The following is a 16,402-nucleotide window of genomic DNA, read 5'->3' as shown; positions in this document are numbered from 1 at the left end:
AGGGAAAAGTTTATTCTCCTGAACAACCTTCCCATTTGAGTCCATCAACAGGATGATGTCAGCCAGTGTTTCTTCTGGACTGGGGGGGGGCAGAGGGGGGGCTGGTGGGTGTTGGAGCTGGGGTGGCTGGTCTGTGCCGGTGCCGCTGTCAGTGGGAGGGTGTTCTGTGGGTTGGGGAGGAGGGGTGCAGCAGGCAGGGCTGGGGAAGCCTGGCTGGTTGAGCTGGGCTCCTCTGCTGTGTGAGGACAGGGCTAGGGAAGCCTGGCTGGTTGAGCTGGGCTCCTCTGCTGTGTGAGGAGAGGGCTGGGGAAGCCTGGCTGGTTGAGCTGGGCTCCTCTGCTGTGCGAGGGCAGGGCTGGGGAAGCCTGGCTGGTTGAGCTGGGCTCCTCTGCTCTATGAGGGCAGGTCATAGAGTGGTGTTCCAGCTGCTCCTCTGTTCTCTTTATCTCCTGCAACCTGTCCTCTGTTCTCTTTCTCTCCTGAAGCTCCCCTCTTAGTGTGATCAGATCGTTATTACTGCTCTGCCTGTCTTTTTGGAGCTCTCTCACCTCCTTTGTTAGATCAGCCAGCTCTCTCTTGAGTCCGTCTCTTTCCTGCTGAACCTCTTTCAGCTGTTTTGCAAGGCTCTGCTCTGTCCGCACCTTGCTTATGAGATCCTCTAAAGTGTGGATATCTAGTGGCTGTTTACACCTTGGTTAGTAGCTCCTCTAAGGTGTGGATGTCTGGTGGCTGTTAACACCTTGGTTAGGAGCTCCTCTAAGGTGTGGATGTCTGGTGGCTGTTAACACCTTGGTTAGGAGCTCCTCTAAGGTGTAGATGTCTGGTTGCTGTTAAGACCTTGGTTAGAAGCTCCTCTAAGGTGTAGATGTCTGGTGGCTGTTAACACCTTGGTTAGAGCTCCTCTAAGGTGTGGATGTCTGGTGGCTGTTAACACCTTGGTTAGTAGCTCCTCTAAGGTGTAGATGTCTGGTTGCTGTTAAGACCTTGGTTAGTAGCTCCTCTAAGGTGTGGCTGTCTGGTTGCTGTTAAGACCTTGGTTAGGAGCTCCTCTAAGGTGTATATGTCTGGTTGCTGTTAAGACCTTGGTTAGGAGCTCCTCTAAGGTGTAGATGTCTGGTGGCTGTTAAGACCTTGGTTAGGAGCTCCTCTAAGGTGTAGATGTCTGGTTGCTGTTAAGACCTTGGTTAGTAGCTCCTCTAAGGTGTAGATGTCTGGTTGCTGTTAAGACCTTGGTTAGAAGCTCCTCTAAGGTGTAGATGTCTGGTGGCTGTTAACACCTTGGTTAGAAGCTCCTCTAAGGTGTGGATGTCTGGTGGCTGTTAACACCTTGGTTAGTAGCTCCTCTAAGGTGTAGATGTCTGGTTGCTGTTAAGACCTTGGTTAGTAGCTCCTCTAAGGTGTGGCTGTCTGGTTGCTGTTAAGACCTTGGTTAGGAGCTCCTCTAAGGTGTAGATGTCTGGTTGCTGTTAAGACCTTGGTTAGGAGCTCCTCTAAGGTGTAGATGTCTGGTTGCTGTTAAGACCTTGGTTAGTAGCTCCTCTAAGGTGTAGATGTCTGGTTGCTGTTAAGACCTTGGTTAGAAGCTCGTCTAAGGTGTAGATGTCTGGTTGCTGTTAAGACCTTGGTTAGGAGCTCCTCTAAGGTGTAGATGTCTGGTTGTTGTTAACACCTTGGTTAGGAGCTCCTCTAAGGTGTAGATGTCTGGTTGCTGTTAAGACCTTGGTTAGAAGCTCCTCTAAGGTGTAGATGTCTGGTTGTTGTTTGCGTACGCTCTTCCTGATCCGGACCATCTTCCCCTCCAGTTTGATGAACTCATCCCTCATGGCAGCCATGATGGTGAGGAGGACCATCTCCTCCTCCAGTTTGATGAACTCATCCCTCATGGCAGCCATGATGGTGAGGAGGACCATCTCCTCCTCCAGTTTGATGAACTCACCCCTCATGGCAGCCATGGTGGTGAGGAGGACCACCTCCCACTCCAGTTTGGTGATCTCATCCCTCATGGCAGCCATGATGGTGAGGAGGACCACCTCCCACTCCAGTTTGGTGATCTCATCCCTCATGGCAGCCATGATGGTGAGGAGGGCCTGAGCCTGTTCTGCACTGAGGGGGTCGCTCTCCTCCTGGGGCGTGTCCTCCACTATGGTGGGAAGAGAGGTGCTGGATGTGTTTTTTTGGGTGGGGATAGTGGGGGTGAGGGTGGTGCTGGTGGAGTTTGTCTTGTGGGAGGGCATGTCACTGATGGTGGCTCTATCTCTCTCTCCTTAAAGGTCTGAAAGTCTGTTTCAAACACCCTAAGATGACCTGGCACCATGACAGTCCCAGTCTTGTAAAGGTTGATTGTTATCATGGTGCTGTCAGTGTCGTCACTGTCAGGGTTTTCCCCAATTTACAGATTCCCTCTTTCTTTATGGATGGGTAGTGAGAGCAGACTGCTGAGCACCAAGCATTTGGCTGGTCCGTGAAGAAGATGAGATTACCCACATCACTGTTTTGGTACAGGTCTGCAAAAAGGGTTTCTGGCCTCCCCTTTAGTAGTGTCTGTTTAAAAGCTTTCCTCGTTGTGTCATTTTTTGGGCTCTGGAGGGTAGAGAATGGATTCAGTGTTGAGGGGGAGTGAGGACATGGTGCTTGTAGGCTCTGCTACAATTGCTGCTGCCGCTCTGTTCTGCTGCACCATTACCATGGCAACTGGTTGTGTTTGTCTGTTGCTAGCTAGCTCTTATTTAGCTCAAAAACTGTAAAAAGAGAAACATCTTCACACAAAAAAAAACAGAAGATATGTTTAAAGTTAGAGTCCGTGCTCCTTTTTGGTGTACTGACTCAGTTTGGTCGTTTGATGTAGTTGCATTAGCTCCCCTTGCTAGGTCTGTTCTAGCTCGTTTCTTCTGGCTAGCTTGTTAGTCTGCTGGCTAGGTCTTTGTTGTGTAGCTCAAAACTTCTTAAAAAAGAAAGACATTTCACAAATTAACTTTAAACAAGGCACACTTGTTAATTGAAATGCATTCCAGGTGACTACCTCTTGACGCTGGTTAAGAGAATGCCAAGAGTGTGCAACAATGTCATCAAGGCAAAGGGTGACTACTTTGAAGAATGTGAAATATAAAATATATTTAGATTTGTTTAACACTTTTTAATTACTACATGATTCCATATCTGCTATTTCATAGTTTTGATTTCTTCACTATTATTCTACAATGTATAAAATAGTAAAAATGAAGAAGAATCCTGGAATGAGTAGGTGTGTCCAACCTTTTGACAGGTACTGTATATAAAAATAACTATGTCCACGACTGGGTTCAAACACGGAACCTTCTAAATCAAATCAAATCAAATCAAATCAAATTGTATTTGTCACATACACATGGTTAGCAGATGTTAATGCGAGTGTAGCGAAATGCTTGTGCTTCTAGTTCCGCCAATGTAGTGATAACCAACAAGTAATCTAACTAACAATTCCAAAACTACTGTCTTATACACAGTGTAAGGGGATAAGGAATATGTACATAAGGATATATGAATGAGTGATGGTACAGAGCAGCATACAGTAGATGGTATCGAGTACAGTATATACATATGAGATGAGTGTGTAGACAAAGTAAACAAAGTGGCATAGTTAAAGTGGCTAGTGATACATGTATTACATAAGGATGCAGTCGATGATGTAGAGTACACTATATACATATGCATATGAGATGAATAATGTAGGGTAAGTAACATTATATAAGGTAGCATTGTTTAAAGTGGCTAGTGATATATTTACATCATTTCCCATCAATTCCCATTATTAAAATGGCTAGAGTTGGGTCAGTGTCAATGACAGTGTGTTGGCAGCAGCCACTCAATGTTAGTGGTGGCTGTTTAACAGTCTGATGGCCTTGAGATAGAAGCTGTTTTTCAGTCTCTCGGTCCCAGCTTTGATGCACCTGTACTGACCTCGCCTTCTGGATGATAGCGGGGTGAACAGGCAGTGGTTCGGGTGGTTGATGTCCTTGATGATCTTTATGGCCTTCCTGTAACAACGGGTGGTGTAGGTGTCCTGGAGGGCAGGTAGTTTGCCCCCGGTGATGCGTTGTGCAGTCCTCACTACCCTCTGGAGAGCCTTAACGGTTGAGGGCGGAGCAGTTGCCGTACCAGGCGGTGATACAGCCCGCCAGGATGCTCTCGATTGTGCATCTGTAGAAGTTTGTGAGTGCTTTTGGTGACAAGCCGATTTTCTTCAGCCTCCTGAGGTTGAATAGGCGCTGCTGCGCCTTCTTCACGACGCTGTCAGTGTGTGTGGACCAATTCAGTTTGTCTGTGATGTGTATGCCGAGGAACTTAAAACTAGCTACCCTCTCCACTACTGTTCCATCGATGTGGATAGGGGGGAGTTCCCTCTGATGTTTCCTGAAGTGATCCAGAGTCCATGCTTTACACCCTTTACACCCTTTCACCATCCACAACACCTTAACAAAACCAAAGACTTCTTGATGGTAATAGTGTGCACTGTTACAACTAGTGGCCGGTTTTTAAGGCATTTGTCCGACGTCCTCAGGACATGGATAGACAGACGTCCAATTTCAAAGTTAATCTTGAATGACCTCCTTGGTGTGTGTGTGTGTGTGTGTGTGTGTGTGTGTGTGTGTGTGTGTGTGTGTGTGTGTGTGTGTGTGTGTGTGTGTGTGTGTGTGTGTGTGTGTGTGTGTGTGTGTGTGTGTGTGTGTGTGTGCGTGCGTGCGTGCGTGCGTGCGTGCGTGCGTGCGTGCGTGCGTGCGTGCGTGCGTGCGTGCGTGCGTGCGTGCGTGTGTGTGTGAAGATGAATCAGACAACCCACTGGGAGGACATTTTGCAATCATCTGAATAACATCATATATCAAAACATCGCCATCATTTTGGTCAAATACACATCTGACTTGCTGCTTATCTGCTCATTATAAATAGGATATAATATAATAGTATATAATTTAAAATACAGAAACATGGTTTCTACATTACACTGTTTATTGTTTTATTTTTTATTGAACCTTTATATAACTTGGCAAGTCAGTTAAAAAAAAAATCCTATTTAAATTGACGGCCTACCAAAAGGCAAAAGGCCTCCTGAATGGACGGGGGATTTAAAACACTGCCATAATGTTGTATTTGGGTCTGTTGAAACACTGCTATAATGTTGTCTCTGTTGAAACACTGCTATAATGTTGTCATTGTTGAAACACTGCTATAATGTTGTCTCTGTTGAAACACTGCTATAATGTTGTCTCTGTTGAAACACTGCTATAATGTTGTCTCTGTTGAAACACTGCTATAATGTTGTCTCTGTTGAAACACTGCTATAATGTTGTCTCTGTTGAAACACTGCTATAATGTTGTCTCTGTTGAAACACTGCTATAATGTTGTCTCTGTTGAAACACTGCTATAATGTTGTCTCTGTTGAAACACTGCTATAATGTTGTCTCTGTTGAAACACTGCTATAATGTTGTCTCTGTTGAAACACTGCTATAATGTTGTCTCTGTTGAAACACTGCTATAATGTTGTCTCTGTTGAAACACTGCTATAATGTTGTCTCTGTTGAAACACTGCTATAATGTTGTCTCTGTTGAATCACTGCTATAATGTTGTCTCTGTTGAAACACTGCTATAATGTTGTCTCTGTTGAAACACTGCTATAATGTTGTCTCTGTTGAAACACTGCTATAATGTTGTCTCTGTTGAAACACTGCTATAATGTTGTCTCTGTTGAAACACTGCTATAATGTTGTCTCTGTTGAAACACTGCTATAATGTTGTGTCTGTTGAAACATTGCTATAATGTTGTCTATGTGTCTGTTGAAACACTGCTATAATGTTGTCTCTGTTGAAACACTGCTATAATGTTGTCTCTGTTGAAACACTGCTATAATGTTGTCTCTGTTGAAACATTGCTATAATGTTGTCTCTGTTGAAACACTGCTATAATGTTGTCTCTGTTGAAACACTGCTATAATGTTGTCTCTGTTGAAACACTGCTATAATGTTGTCTCTGTTGAAACACTGCTATAATGTTGTCTCTGTTGAAACACTGCTATAATGTTGTCTCTGTTGAAACACTGCTATAATGTTGTCTCTGTTGAAACACTGTTATAATGTTGTCTCTGTTGAAACACTGCTATAATGTTGTCTCAGTCTCTCACTGTACACTGAGTGAAATGTGTGGATTACGGGGAATTATGTCCGCTCGCCACATAGAGCCTCTCCTGTCAAGTGGAGCCATTTCCCACTGCCTAACTCTGAGAGGGACTTTAGTCTGTAAACACACTCGCACACAGACATACACACATTCAGCGGGGACACGCACCAGCACTTCAAAACAGACATCTGCAATGTTTTCTTCCATGTGAAATGCTTCTGCAGAAATGCTACTTCACAGAAAACCGTGCTGAGCTCAACATGGACCACCCCATCCATCTCCATATCACAGATCTGTGCTGTGATGCCTTCATGTTGTTCATAACCTTCCTCATCTTCCTCCCTCCTTCCTGCTCCCTCCATCTTCTGCCACTATTTATAATTATGTAAAGTGGCTCTAACTCCCCCTTCCTTAATTACCATCTGAGATGAGCTGTTCAGAGCTGTTGATGTCTCTCTTCAGAATTACACACAGCTGTGTATGCATAGCAGCAGTGCAGTGTATGTGGGGGAGTGTATGTGTGTGTATCAGTGTCATCAATGACACACACACACACACACACACACACACACACACACACACACACACACACACACACACACACACACACACACACACACACACACACACACACACACACACACACACACACACACACACACACACACACACACACACACACACACAGAGAGAGAGACACATACACCACAGACACATTTAGTTCCATACAGGCTCTGATCACCTAGCCTGTTACCAGGGCGTAAACCAGTTATTAGTCTCCAAAGTGCTTGAGTAGCTATAATCACCTCATTGCTGAAGAGCTCTGGGATCGTCCTCCCTCCTGTTCTCCATGTGTTGTGTTGCTGTAGAGCTCTGGGATCGTCCTCCCTCCTGTTCTCCATGTGTTGTGTTGCTGTAGAGCTCTGGGATCATCCTTCCTGCTGTTTTCCATGTGTTGTGTTGCTGTAGAGCTCTGGGATCGTCCTCCCTCCTGTTCTCCATGTGTTGTGTTGCTGTAGAGCTCTGGGATCGTCCTTCCTCCTGTTCTCCATGTGTTGTGTTGCTGTAGAGCTCTGGGATCGTTCTTCCTGCTGTTCTCCATGTGTTGTGTTGCTGTAGAGCTCTGGGATCATCCTCCCTGCTGTTCTCCATGTGTTGTGTTGCTGTAGAGCTCTGGGATCGTCCTCCCTCCTGTTCTCCATGTGTTGTGTTGCTATAGAGCTCTGGGATCGTCCTTCCTGCTGTTCTCCATGTGTTGTGTTGCTGTAGAGCTCTGGGATCATCCTCCCTGCTGTTCTCCATGTGTTGTGTTGCTATAGAGCTCTGGGAATATGTGTATGAGCATAGTAGGAGTCACAGCTTTGGATAAGCTATTGTCACAAGAACAAACTCTTAAATTTCTTGCTTGGTTCCTGGTTCAGAATAAATTTAAAAAATGATTTATTCTTTCCTTTTTCAGGGAAAGCTCATTGATACCAGGGTCTCATTCCCAAGGGTGACCTGATCACAGAACAACCAAATACAATGTTAAACAACACAGCAATCAATAGAAAACACAACATTTAAGAAAAACAGTTACAGTCCTCAGCTACTAGGTCCTCAATCTGTGTTGAATAAACTGTCCAAGCGGCAAATGATCAAATGACACAATATTAAAAGGTCCATTTTTATTTTATGTATTATATTGATAGAGTAATACAGCTCAAAGATGTATAAGTTATTAATCATATGAATCATTTTAAAAATCAACAGAAATTTGATATATTTAACATTCATGGAAAAAAATACAGACAATGACTTCTATTGTTAGTCTCCCATTATGCTAATCTGACCTGAGTCTTTATATTCAGATGATGGTATAAAGCATGGAAGATTGTTCAGATGGATTGATTCACAATACAGTTGACTTAGATGATATGATCGACTGTTGTCTGCAGTGGCGGTGGGTGGGTAAAACCAGAAACAAGCCATATACCAACCTATGTGTTGTGATTGTGATAATGTTGTGTTGTGATAATTGTTTGTTCTATAACCTGTTAGTTCTTATATATAAGGCCAAGACGATAAGAAGACACAGTGGGGGAAAAAACACTTTATTTCATCACAAAACCGGAGAGCAACTTCTGTTCGGTGAAGTCCACAAAGCATATTGCATGTACAGTAACAGACATGACCTACAGCCTGGTCAAGCTAGTTAATGTTTCAGACATTTTCGGACCACTAAACAACTATTGATTTAGAACCATGTAGAATTACCACAAGTTGGAAAGAAAAACAGGAGCTGCCTCCACTATTCCAGTACCATTTACAGTTCTCTATTTCAACGTATTCTAATCACTTAAGCTTAGTTTAATACAGTGACAACTAAAAGATACCAAAAAATGATTTAGTCCAATTAACGTAAGCTAAATATGATGTGGCTGTCCATGGTTCTGATTTCTGTGTGTCGTGTCTTGAATTTTTTATATAACATTTATTTCACTAGGAAAGTCAGTTTAAGAACAAATTCTTAGCAAATAGCAATATGCAAAATGCATAGGTGATTAAGATATGCAAATATAGCAACAAGATAACAATATGAATGTCAAAAGTAGGATGCAGTAACATGTGGTGCTGGAGCATCTGTCTAAACAAAGCACAGGTAATTTCACGCAAGAATATTCTCCCTAAGCCCTATTCAGACTTGAGATAAGTTCATTTAACATGGCCTGAAGTCCATGTTCTATTGAGTCGATGTTAAAACGACTTATCTCAAGTCTGAATCGGGCCCAATTTGCTCATTTTAACAAGGGTGGTTCAGCACAACAGTTTAGTCCTGAAGACTTGCTGAGTGCACTAATCAGGAGACCCGTGTTGACATTTACCTTCTCACAGGAATACCAGTGATGAAGGTCCACTTTACAAATGTTACCTCATATTGCCTTTGCTATCTTAGTGTTTTGATGCTGCCTTTTAAATGCACTGAAACACCTAGAAGGGTTTTCACAACAATATCATAAAACACAATTATTCAGATTGAAGAACCACTCTGGGTATTTCAGAGTGCTTCCATTCTGTTTGGAAATACGGTACATTCAGTGTGTATTAACACTTACATTGGGTTTCCCTTCAAATACCCCCAAACACCCTCAAAACACTCTCCAAACACCCTCCAAACACCCTCCGAACACTCCTCCGAACCTTCCAGACACACTCCGAACACACTCCGAACACCCTCTGAACACTCTCCGAACACTCTCCGAACACACTCCGAACACCCTCCGAACACACTCCGAACACCCTCCGAACACTCTCCGAACACCCTCCGAACACCCTCTGAACACTCTCCGAACACCCTCCGAACACCCTCCGAACTGCCTCCGAACACTCTTCAAACACCCTCCGAACACTCTCCAAACACCCTCCGAACACCTTCCAGACACACTCCGAACACACTCTGAACACCCTCTGAACACTCTCCGAACACTCTCCCAACACACTCCGAACACCCTCCGAACACCCTCCGAACTCCCTCCGAACACTCTTCAAACACCCTCCGAACACTCTCCGAACACCCTCCGAACACCTTCCAGACACACTCCGAACACACTCCGAACACCCTCTGAACACTCTCCGAACACTCTCCGAACACACTCCGAACATCCTCCAAACACCCTCCGAACACACTCCGAACACACTCCGAACACCCTCCGAACACTCTCCGAACACCATCCGGACACCCTCCGAACTCCCTCCGAACACTCTTCAAACACCATTCGAACACTCTCCGAACACCCTCCGAACACCCTCCAAACACCCTCCAAACACTCTCCAAACACCCTCCAAACACCAGAGCTCAGCTAAGGTGTGCTATATTTCATGGTTTTACAATGATGGGGTTTTGAGTAGTCTTTCTATTTTAACAGTGTACTTCTTATATGATTATTGTGGAATAAATGCCTTGCATTTCATTGTTTCCATGCATTGCTTTTTAACTGCAAGACTTGTAGTGTAGCCTAACATTTTGTGAACTGCAGCAATTTCATAGTACTGACTGAATCTTATATTATCCTCACAAACACCTTCAGTTTGTATTGAACACTTGAACTTGTCTGCAATGCATTTTTCTTCAAGGAAAACCTCACACTTGATAAATGATTGTTCTTTTGTGTCCTTCCATGTCTATTCAAGTTGTTCTCTGTGGTCAGCCAGCCAGACGCTCTCACTCACACACTACGTCTCTCACATCGTTTTCCTGCCTGTGATCTTGGACCTGGGCCCGGCGTGGCTGGGCTGAAATCAAAAGCTTGGCCCTGCCTGACAGGAGGGGTAGTGTTAGTGCGTCCCAAATCGCATTCTATTCTCCATATAATCTACAACATTTGACGCAAACTCTATGGGCCCTGGTCAAATGGAGTGCAGTATAAAGAGAATAGGGGTCCATTTGCATGGCAGCCTACAGTATGTGAGCGTTTATGTGTCAGCGTTGGAAAATGGAGGGGAGAAAGAAGTAGAGAGCCTTGACCTGGTCTGGTCTTCCCTGATTAGCCTCTGGGATCTATTTTTTTACTCAATACTTTTTCCTTAACTTCTTAAAGCGTTGTTGGTTAAAGGGCTTGTCATTAAGGTCTACAGCTGTTGTATTTGGCGTGTGTGACAAATAGAATTTGATTTGATAGTTTACTGGACACCAGCTAGCTACTGTATCTAGCTGTTGTTGCTGTTAGTTACCTAATAGTTATCAAATCACCTATGGTTCAAAGCACCTGGTTTCGTAACATATTTGTGGCATAGAGACTTTTGGATTGACGTAAATTGTAGATATAATGTCAAGCTCTGTCGTTCAAATAAAATGTAACTGCAATGACAAAAGCTCGAATGAAATCAATGTCAATATCAAATCACAGAAACATCATGAAGCGTAACATGAGTGACGTTTATTTGCATGTACAAAGAGCCTTTTTTATTTCAATCCAAATAAAATGTAGCTGCATTTCTGAGCCCAGAGGACAAGTTTTATATTTTAAAGCTGAGGTGTCAAAGCAGGTATTTCACAGCTGGGTGCCCTTTTTAATACATCTCTTCCAGAACAGAACACCTTCCAGCATTATAGCCCTGCTGCCTGCCACTCTCCATGATGACAGGTGTGAACTGCAGAAAAGGGTAGTGTTGCGAGTAAATGTGTCCCCTGGTGCCCTAATCTCTTTGTTTAACTTGAATAGGCTGGGATGCACTGTAGCTGTGTCAGTCAGGAGAGAGAGTTCTGTGTGTGTGTGTGTGTGTGTGTGTGTGTGTGTGTGTGTGTGTGTGTGTGTGTGTGTGTGTGTGTGTGTGTGTGTGTGTGTGTGTGTGTGTGTGTGTGTGTGTGTGTGTGTGTGTGTGTGTGTGTGTGTGTGTGTGTGTGTGTGTGTGTGTGTGTGTGTGTGTGTGTGTGTGTGTGTGTGCGCGTGTTTGAGAGGAAAATGCAGAGGAAAGAAGAGGTTGATGTTTTAATGTTCTGCTTGTTGATCATTGTGTTTGGAGCCTGGGTCACATGATGGAGTCTGGGCGTTCAGGAACAGTGTTGTCAGGTGATGGAGTCTGGGCGTTCAGGGACAGTGTTGTCAGGTGATGGAGTCTGGGCGTTCAGGAACAGTGTTGTAAGGTGATGGAGTCTGGGCGTTCAGGAATAGTGTTGTAAGGTTATGGAGTCTGGGCGTTCAGGAACAGTGTTGTCAGGTGATGGAGTCTGGGCGTTCAGGAACAGTGTTGTCACGTGATGGAGTCTGGGCGTTCAGGGACAGTGTTGTCAGGTGATGGAGTCTGGGCATTCAGGGACAGTGTTGTCACGTGATGGAGTCTGGGCGTTTAGGAACAGTGTTGTAAGGTGATGGAGTCTGGGCGTTCAGGAACAGTGTTGTCAGGTGATGGAGTCTGGGCGTTCAGGGACAGTGTTGTCACGTGATGGAGTCTGGGCGTTCAGGGACAGTGTTGTAAGGTGATGGAGTCTGGTCATTCAGGGACAGTGTTGTCAGGTGATGGAGTCTGGGCGTTCAGGAACAGTGTTGTCACGTGATGGAGTCTGGGCGTTCAGGAACAGTGTTGTCAGGTGATGGAGTCTGGGCATTTAGGGACAGTGTTGTCACGTGATGGAGTCTGGGCGTTCAGGGACAGTGTTGTCACGTGATGGAGTCTGGGCGTTCAGGAACAGTGTTGTAAGGTGATGGAGTCTGGGCGTTCAGGAACAGTGTTGTCAGGTGATGGAGTCTGGGCGTTCAGGGACAGTGTTGTCACGTGATGGAGTCTGGGCGTTCAGGGACAGTGTTGTAAGGTGATGGAGTCTGGGCGTTCAGGAACAGTGTTGTCAGGTGATGGAGTCTGGGCGTTCAGGAACAGTGTTGTCAGGTGATGGAGTCTGGGCGTTCAGGAACAGTGTTGTCAGGTGATGGAGTCTGGGCGTTCAGGAACAGTGTTGTCAGATGATGGAGTCTGGGCGTTCAGGAACAGTGTTGTCACGTGATGGGAGTCTGGGCGTTCAGGGACAGTGTTGTCAGGTGATGGAGTCTGGTCATTCAGGGACAGTGTTGTCACGTGATGGAGTCTGGGCGTTCAGGGACAGTGTTGTCACGTGATGAAGTCTGGGCATTCAGGAACAGTGTTGTCACGTGATGGAGTCTGGGCGTTCAGGAACAGTGTTGTCACGTGATGGAGTCTGGGCGTTCAGGAACAGTGTTGTCACGTGATGGAGTCTGGGCATTCAGGAACAGGGTTGTCACGTGATGGAGTCTGGGTGTTCAGGGACAGTGTTGTCACGTGATGGAGTCTGGGCGTTCAGGGACAGTGTTGTCACGTGATGGAGTCTGGTCGTTCAGGAACAGTGTTGTCAGGTGATGGAGTCTGGGCGTTCAGGAACAGTGTTGTCAGGTGATGGAGTGGGCATTCAGGGACAGTGTTGTCACGTGATGGAGTCTGGGCGTTCAGGAACAGTGTTGTAAGGTGATGGAGTCTGGGCGTTCAGGAACAGTGTTGTCAGGTGATGGAGTCTGGGCGTTCAGGGACAGTGTTGTCACGTGATGGAGTCTGGGTGTTCAGGGACAGTGTTGTAAGGTGATGGAGTCTGGGCGTTCAGGAACAGTGTTGTCAGGTGATGGAGTCTGGGCGTTCAGGAAGAGTGTTGTCAGGTGATGGAGTCTGGGCGTTCAGGAACAGTGTTGTCAGGTGATGGAGTCTGGGCATTCAGGGACAGTGTTGTCACGTGATGGAGTCTGGGCGTTCAGGAACAGTGTTGTCTGGGCGTTCAGGAACAGTGTTGTCAGGTGATGGAGTCTGGGCGTTCAGGGACAGTGTTGTCACGTGATGGAGTCTGGTCGTTCAGGGACAGTGTTGTAAGGTGATGGAGTCTGGGCGTTCAGGAACAGTGTTGTCAGGTGATGGAGTCTGGGCGTTCAGGAACAGTGTTGTCAGGTGATGGAGTCTGGGCGTTCAGGAACAGTGTTGTCAGGTGATGGAGTCTGGGCGTTCAGGAACAGTGTTGTCAGATGATGGAGTCTGGGCGTTCAGGAACAGTGTTGTCAGGTGATGAGTCTGGTCATTCAGGGACAGTGTTGTCAGGTTATGGAGTCTGGGCGTTCAGGAACAGTGTTGTCACGTGATGGAGTCTGGGCGTTCAGGAACAGTGTTGTCACGTGATGGAGTCTAGGCGTTCAGGAACAGTGTTGTCACGTGATGGAGTCTGGGCGTTCAGGAACAGTGTTGTCACGTGATGGAGTCTGGGCGTTCAGGGACAGTGTTGTCACGTGATGGAGTCTGGGCGTTCAGGGACAGTGTTGTCACGTGATGGAGTCTGGTCGTTCAGGGACAGTGTTGTCACGTGATGGAGTCTGGGCGTTCAGGGACAGTGTTGTCACGTGATGGAGTCTGGGCGTTCAAGAACAGTGTTGTCACGTGATAGATGTAGTACATGGGTCTAAGTGTGTATGTGGTGTGTGTGTTTTCATCAATAAGACACAATGGATGTGTACTGTAGGCCTGTCAGTTTATGTGTAACATATGCTGTACTTTGTACCTCTAATGCGTAGTGTTTTTAAATAATGGAATGGCCAGCCTCCCTGGTCTTTCTATTTGAATATGTGCATGAAATACACTACTTCACTGAGGGACCTTACAGATGTTGTATGTATGAGGGACAGAGGAAGGGTTAGTTATTTAAAAAATAATGTCAAACTATTATTTCACACAGAGTGCGTCCATGTAACGTATTATGGGATATGTTAAGCTAAATTTTACTCCTGGACTAATTTATTATCTGAATACAACAACTATATTTAGGTTATGTATTTATTTTATTTTATTTTATCTTAAAAAAATATTTAATTTTTCTTCCATTTTGACATGTATTTTGAGTTGATTGTTAAATACATTTTTATCCCACTTTGCCATTAACTTTCATTGAAACACATTCGTGCTAATTTGAGTCTGTTACATGGCGTGTACTATATTATAAACCAAATGTTTAGCGACCTGGATCCTGATTGGCTGTAAGCCATGGTACATGAGACGAATTACATTACTGTTTAGTGTTCTAATTACATTGGTAAAGTACTTATCATAGCAATAAGGCACTTTAGGGGTTTGTGGTATACCAATATACCACGGCTAAGAACGGCCCTTAGGCGTGGTATATTGGACTCACTATACCACACCCCTTCGGGCCTTATTGCTTCAATATACTATCTGCGCTACTTCCTCATCTCTGACCCCCCCCCTTCCCTTTATTACAGAGGCGTCTATCCTGAGCTATGACGGCAGTATGTACATGAAGGTGGTGATGCCTGCCGTGATGCACACAGAGGCAGAGGACGTCTCCCTACGCTTTATGTCCCAGCGTGCATTTGGGCTCCTCATGGCCGCTACCTCCCGGGACTCTGCCGACACTCTCCGTCTGGAGCTGGACAGCGGCCGTGTCAAACTCACGGTCAACCTAGGTATCGTATGAAACTGTTAACCCTCCCCGTCCCGGTGTCTTCAGGGGAGGTCGGTTCGAGTTGTCACATAGTAGTTTTTGTTAGTCGTTTTCATGAATTCTTTTGTTTTTAGTCAAACTACATCTATTTTCTTGTACAGTAGTTGCATGGATTGTATTTGCTCCGCATCATATATTTAAATTTTCTTGCTTTGCTGCTATGTCGTCACTGTAGAATATTTTACAATTAATCTAACAATTAAATCACCATATCCATGATTATCACAGTCATTTTCATTAAGATATTGAGAAATAGTCAGTCATGCTCACAAGTAGAAAGGAACATTTCTCAGATATTAGGCTGGAGATGTTCAGTTACTTATATGCTATCAAACATTGTTTCATTATACATTACATAGGCCTGTTTCACCCCTCAATTACAGGACTTCTTAACAAGGTCCTCTTATTATGATGGCCATTTTTCTCTCCTTCCCATCCAAAGGTTCTGATATAAAGTACCAGTCAAAAGTTTGGACACACCTACTCATTGCAGGGTTTTTCTTTATTTTTACTGTTTTCTACATTGTAGAATAATATTGAAGACATCAAAACTATTAAATAACACATATGGAATTATATAGAAACAAAAAGTGTTAAACAAATCAAAATACATTTTATATTTGAGATTCTTCAAAGTATCCACCCTTTGCCTTGATGACAGCTTTGCACACTCTTGTCATTCTCTCAACCAGCTTCACCTGGAATGCTTTTCCTACAGTCTTGAAGGAATTCCCACATGTGCTGAGCACTTGTTGGCTGCTTTTCCTTCACTCTGCAGTCCGACTCATCCCCAACCATCTCAAATGGGTTGAGGTCGGGTGATTGTGGAGGCCAGGTCATCTGATGTAGCATTCCATCACTCTCCATCTTGGTCAAATAGCCCTTACACAACCTGGAGGTGTGTTTTGGTCACTGTCCTGTTGAAAAACATAGTCCCACTAAATGCAAACCAAATGTGATGGCATATCGCTGTATAATGCTGTAGTAGCAATGCAGATTAAGTGTGTCTTGAATTATGAATAAATCACAGACAGCGTCCAGCAAAGCACCCCCACGCCATCACACCTCCTTTTTTGGTTACTACATGATTCCATATGTGTTTTGTCATAGTTTTTATGTCTTCATCATTATTCGACTATGTAGAAAAGAGTAAAAATAAAGAAAAACCTTTGAATGAGTAGGTGTGTCCAAACATTCTACTGGTACTGTATAACTTCATCTCGATAATGCATTATTATCCTACATTCTTACCGTCTGGGTTTTTGTTGTCG

At 44.7% G+C, this 16,402-nt stretch overlaps 1 protein-coding gene across 1 annotated transcript in view; it reads left to right on the top strand.

Moving 5' to 3' along the window:
* LOC123995391 (neurexin-3-like) overlaps window positions 1–16,402 on the top strand; it is an 834,015-nt gene that overhangs the window by 421,776 nt on the left and 395,837 nt on the right. The window contains exon 11 of the mRNA XM_046298964.1: window positions 14,890–15,093. Within this exon, the coding sequence (XP_046154920.1) occupies window positions 14,890–15,093 (204 nt within the window). The remainder of the gene's footprint in view (window positions 1–14,889; window positions 15,094–16,402) is intronic.

Source organism: Oncorhynchus gorbuscha, linkage group LG14 (assembly GCF_021184085.1).
Source record: "Oncorhynchus gorbuscha isolate QuinsamMale2020 ecotype Even-year linkage group LG14, OgorEven_v1.0, whole genome shotgun sequence".
Taxonomy (NCBI): domain Eukaryota; kingdom Metazoa; phylum Chordata; class Actinopteri; order Salmoniformes; family Salmonidae; genus Oncorhynchus; species Oncorhynchus gorbuscha.
Note: the sequence above shows the minus strand (reverse complement) of the source record. Positions and strands in the feature narration are given on the sequence as shown.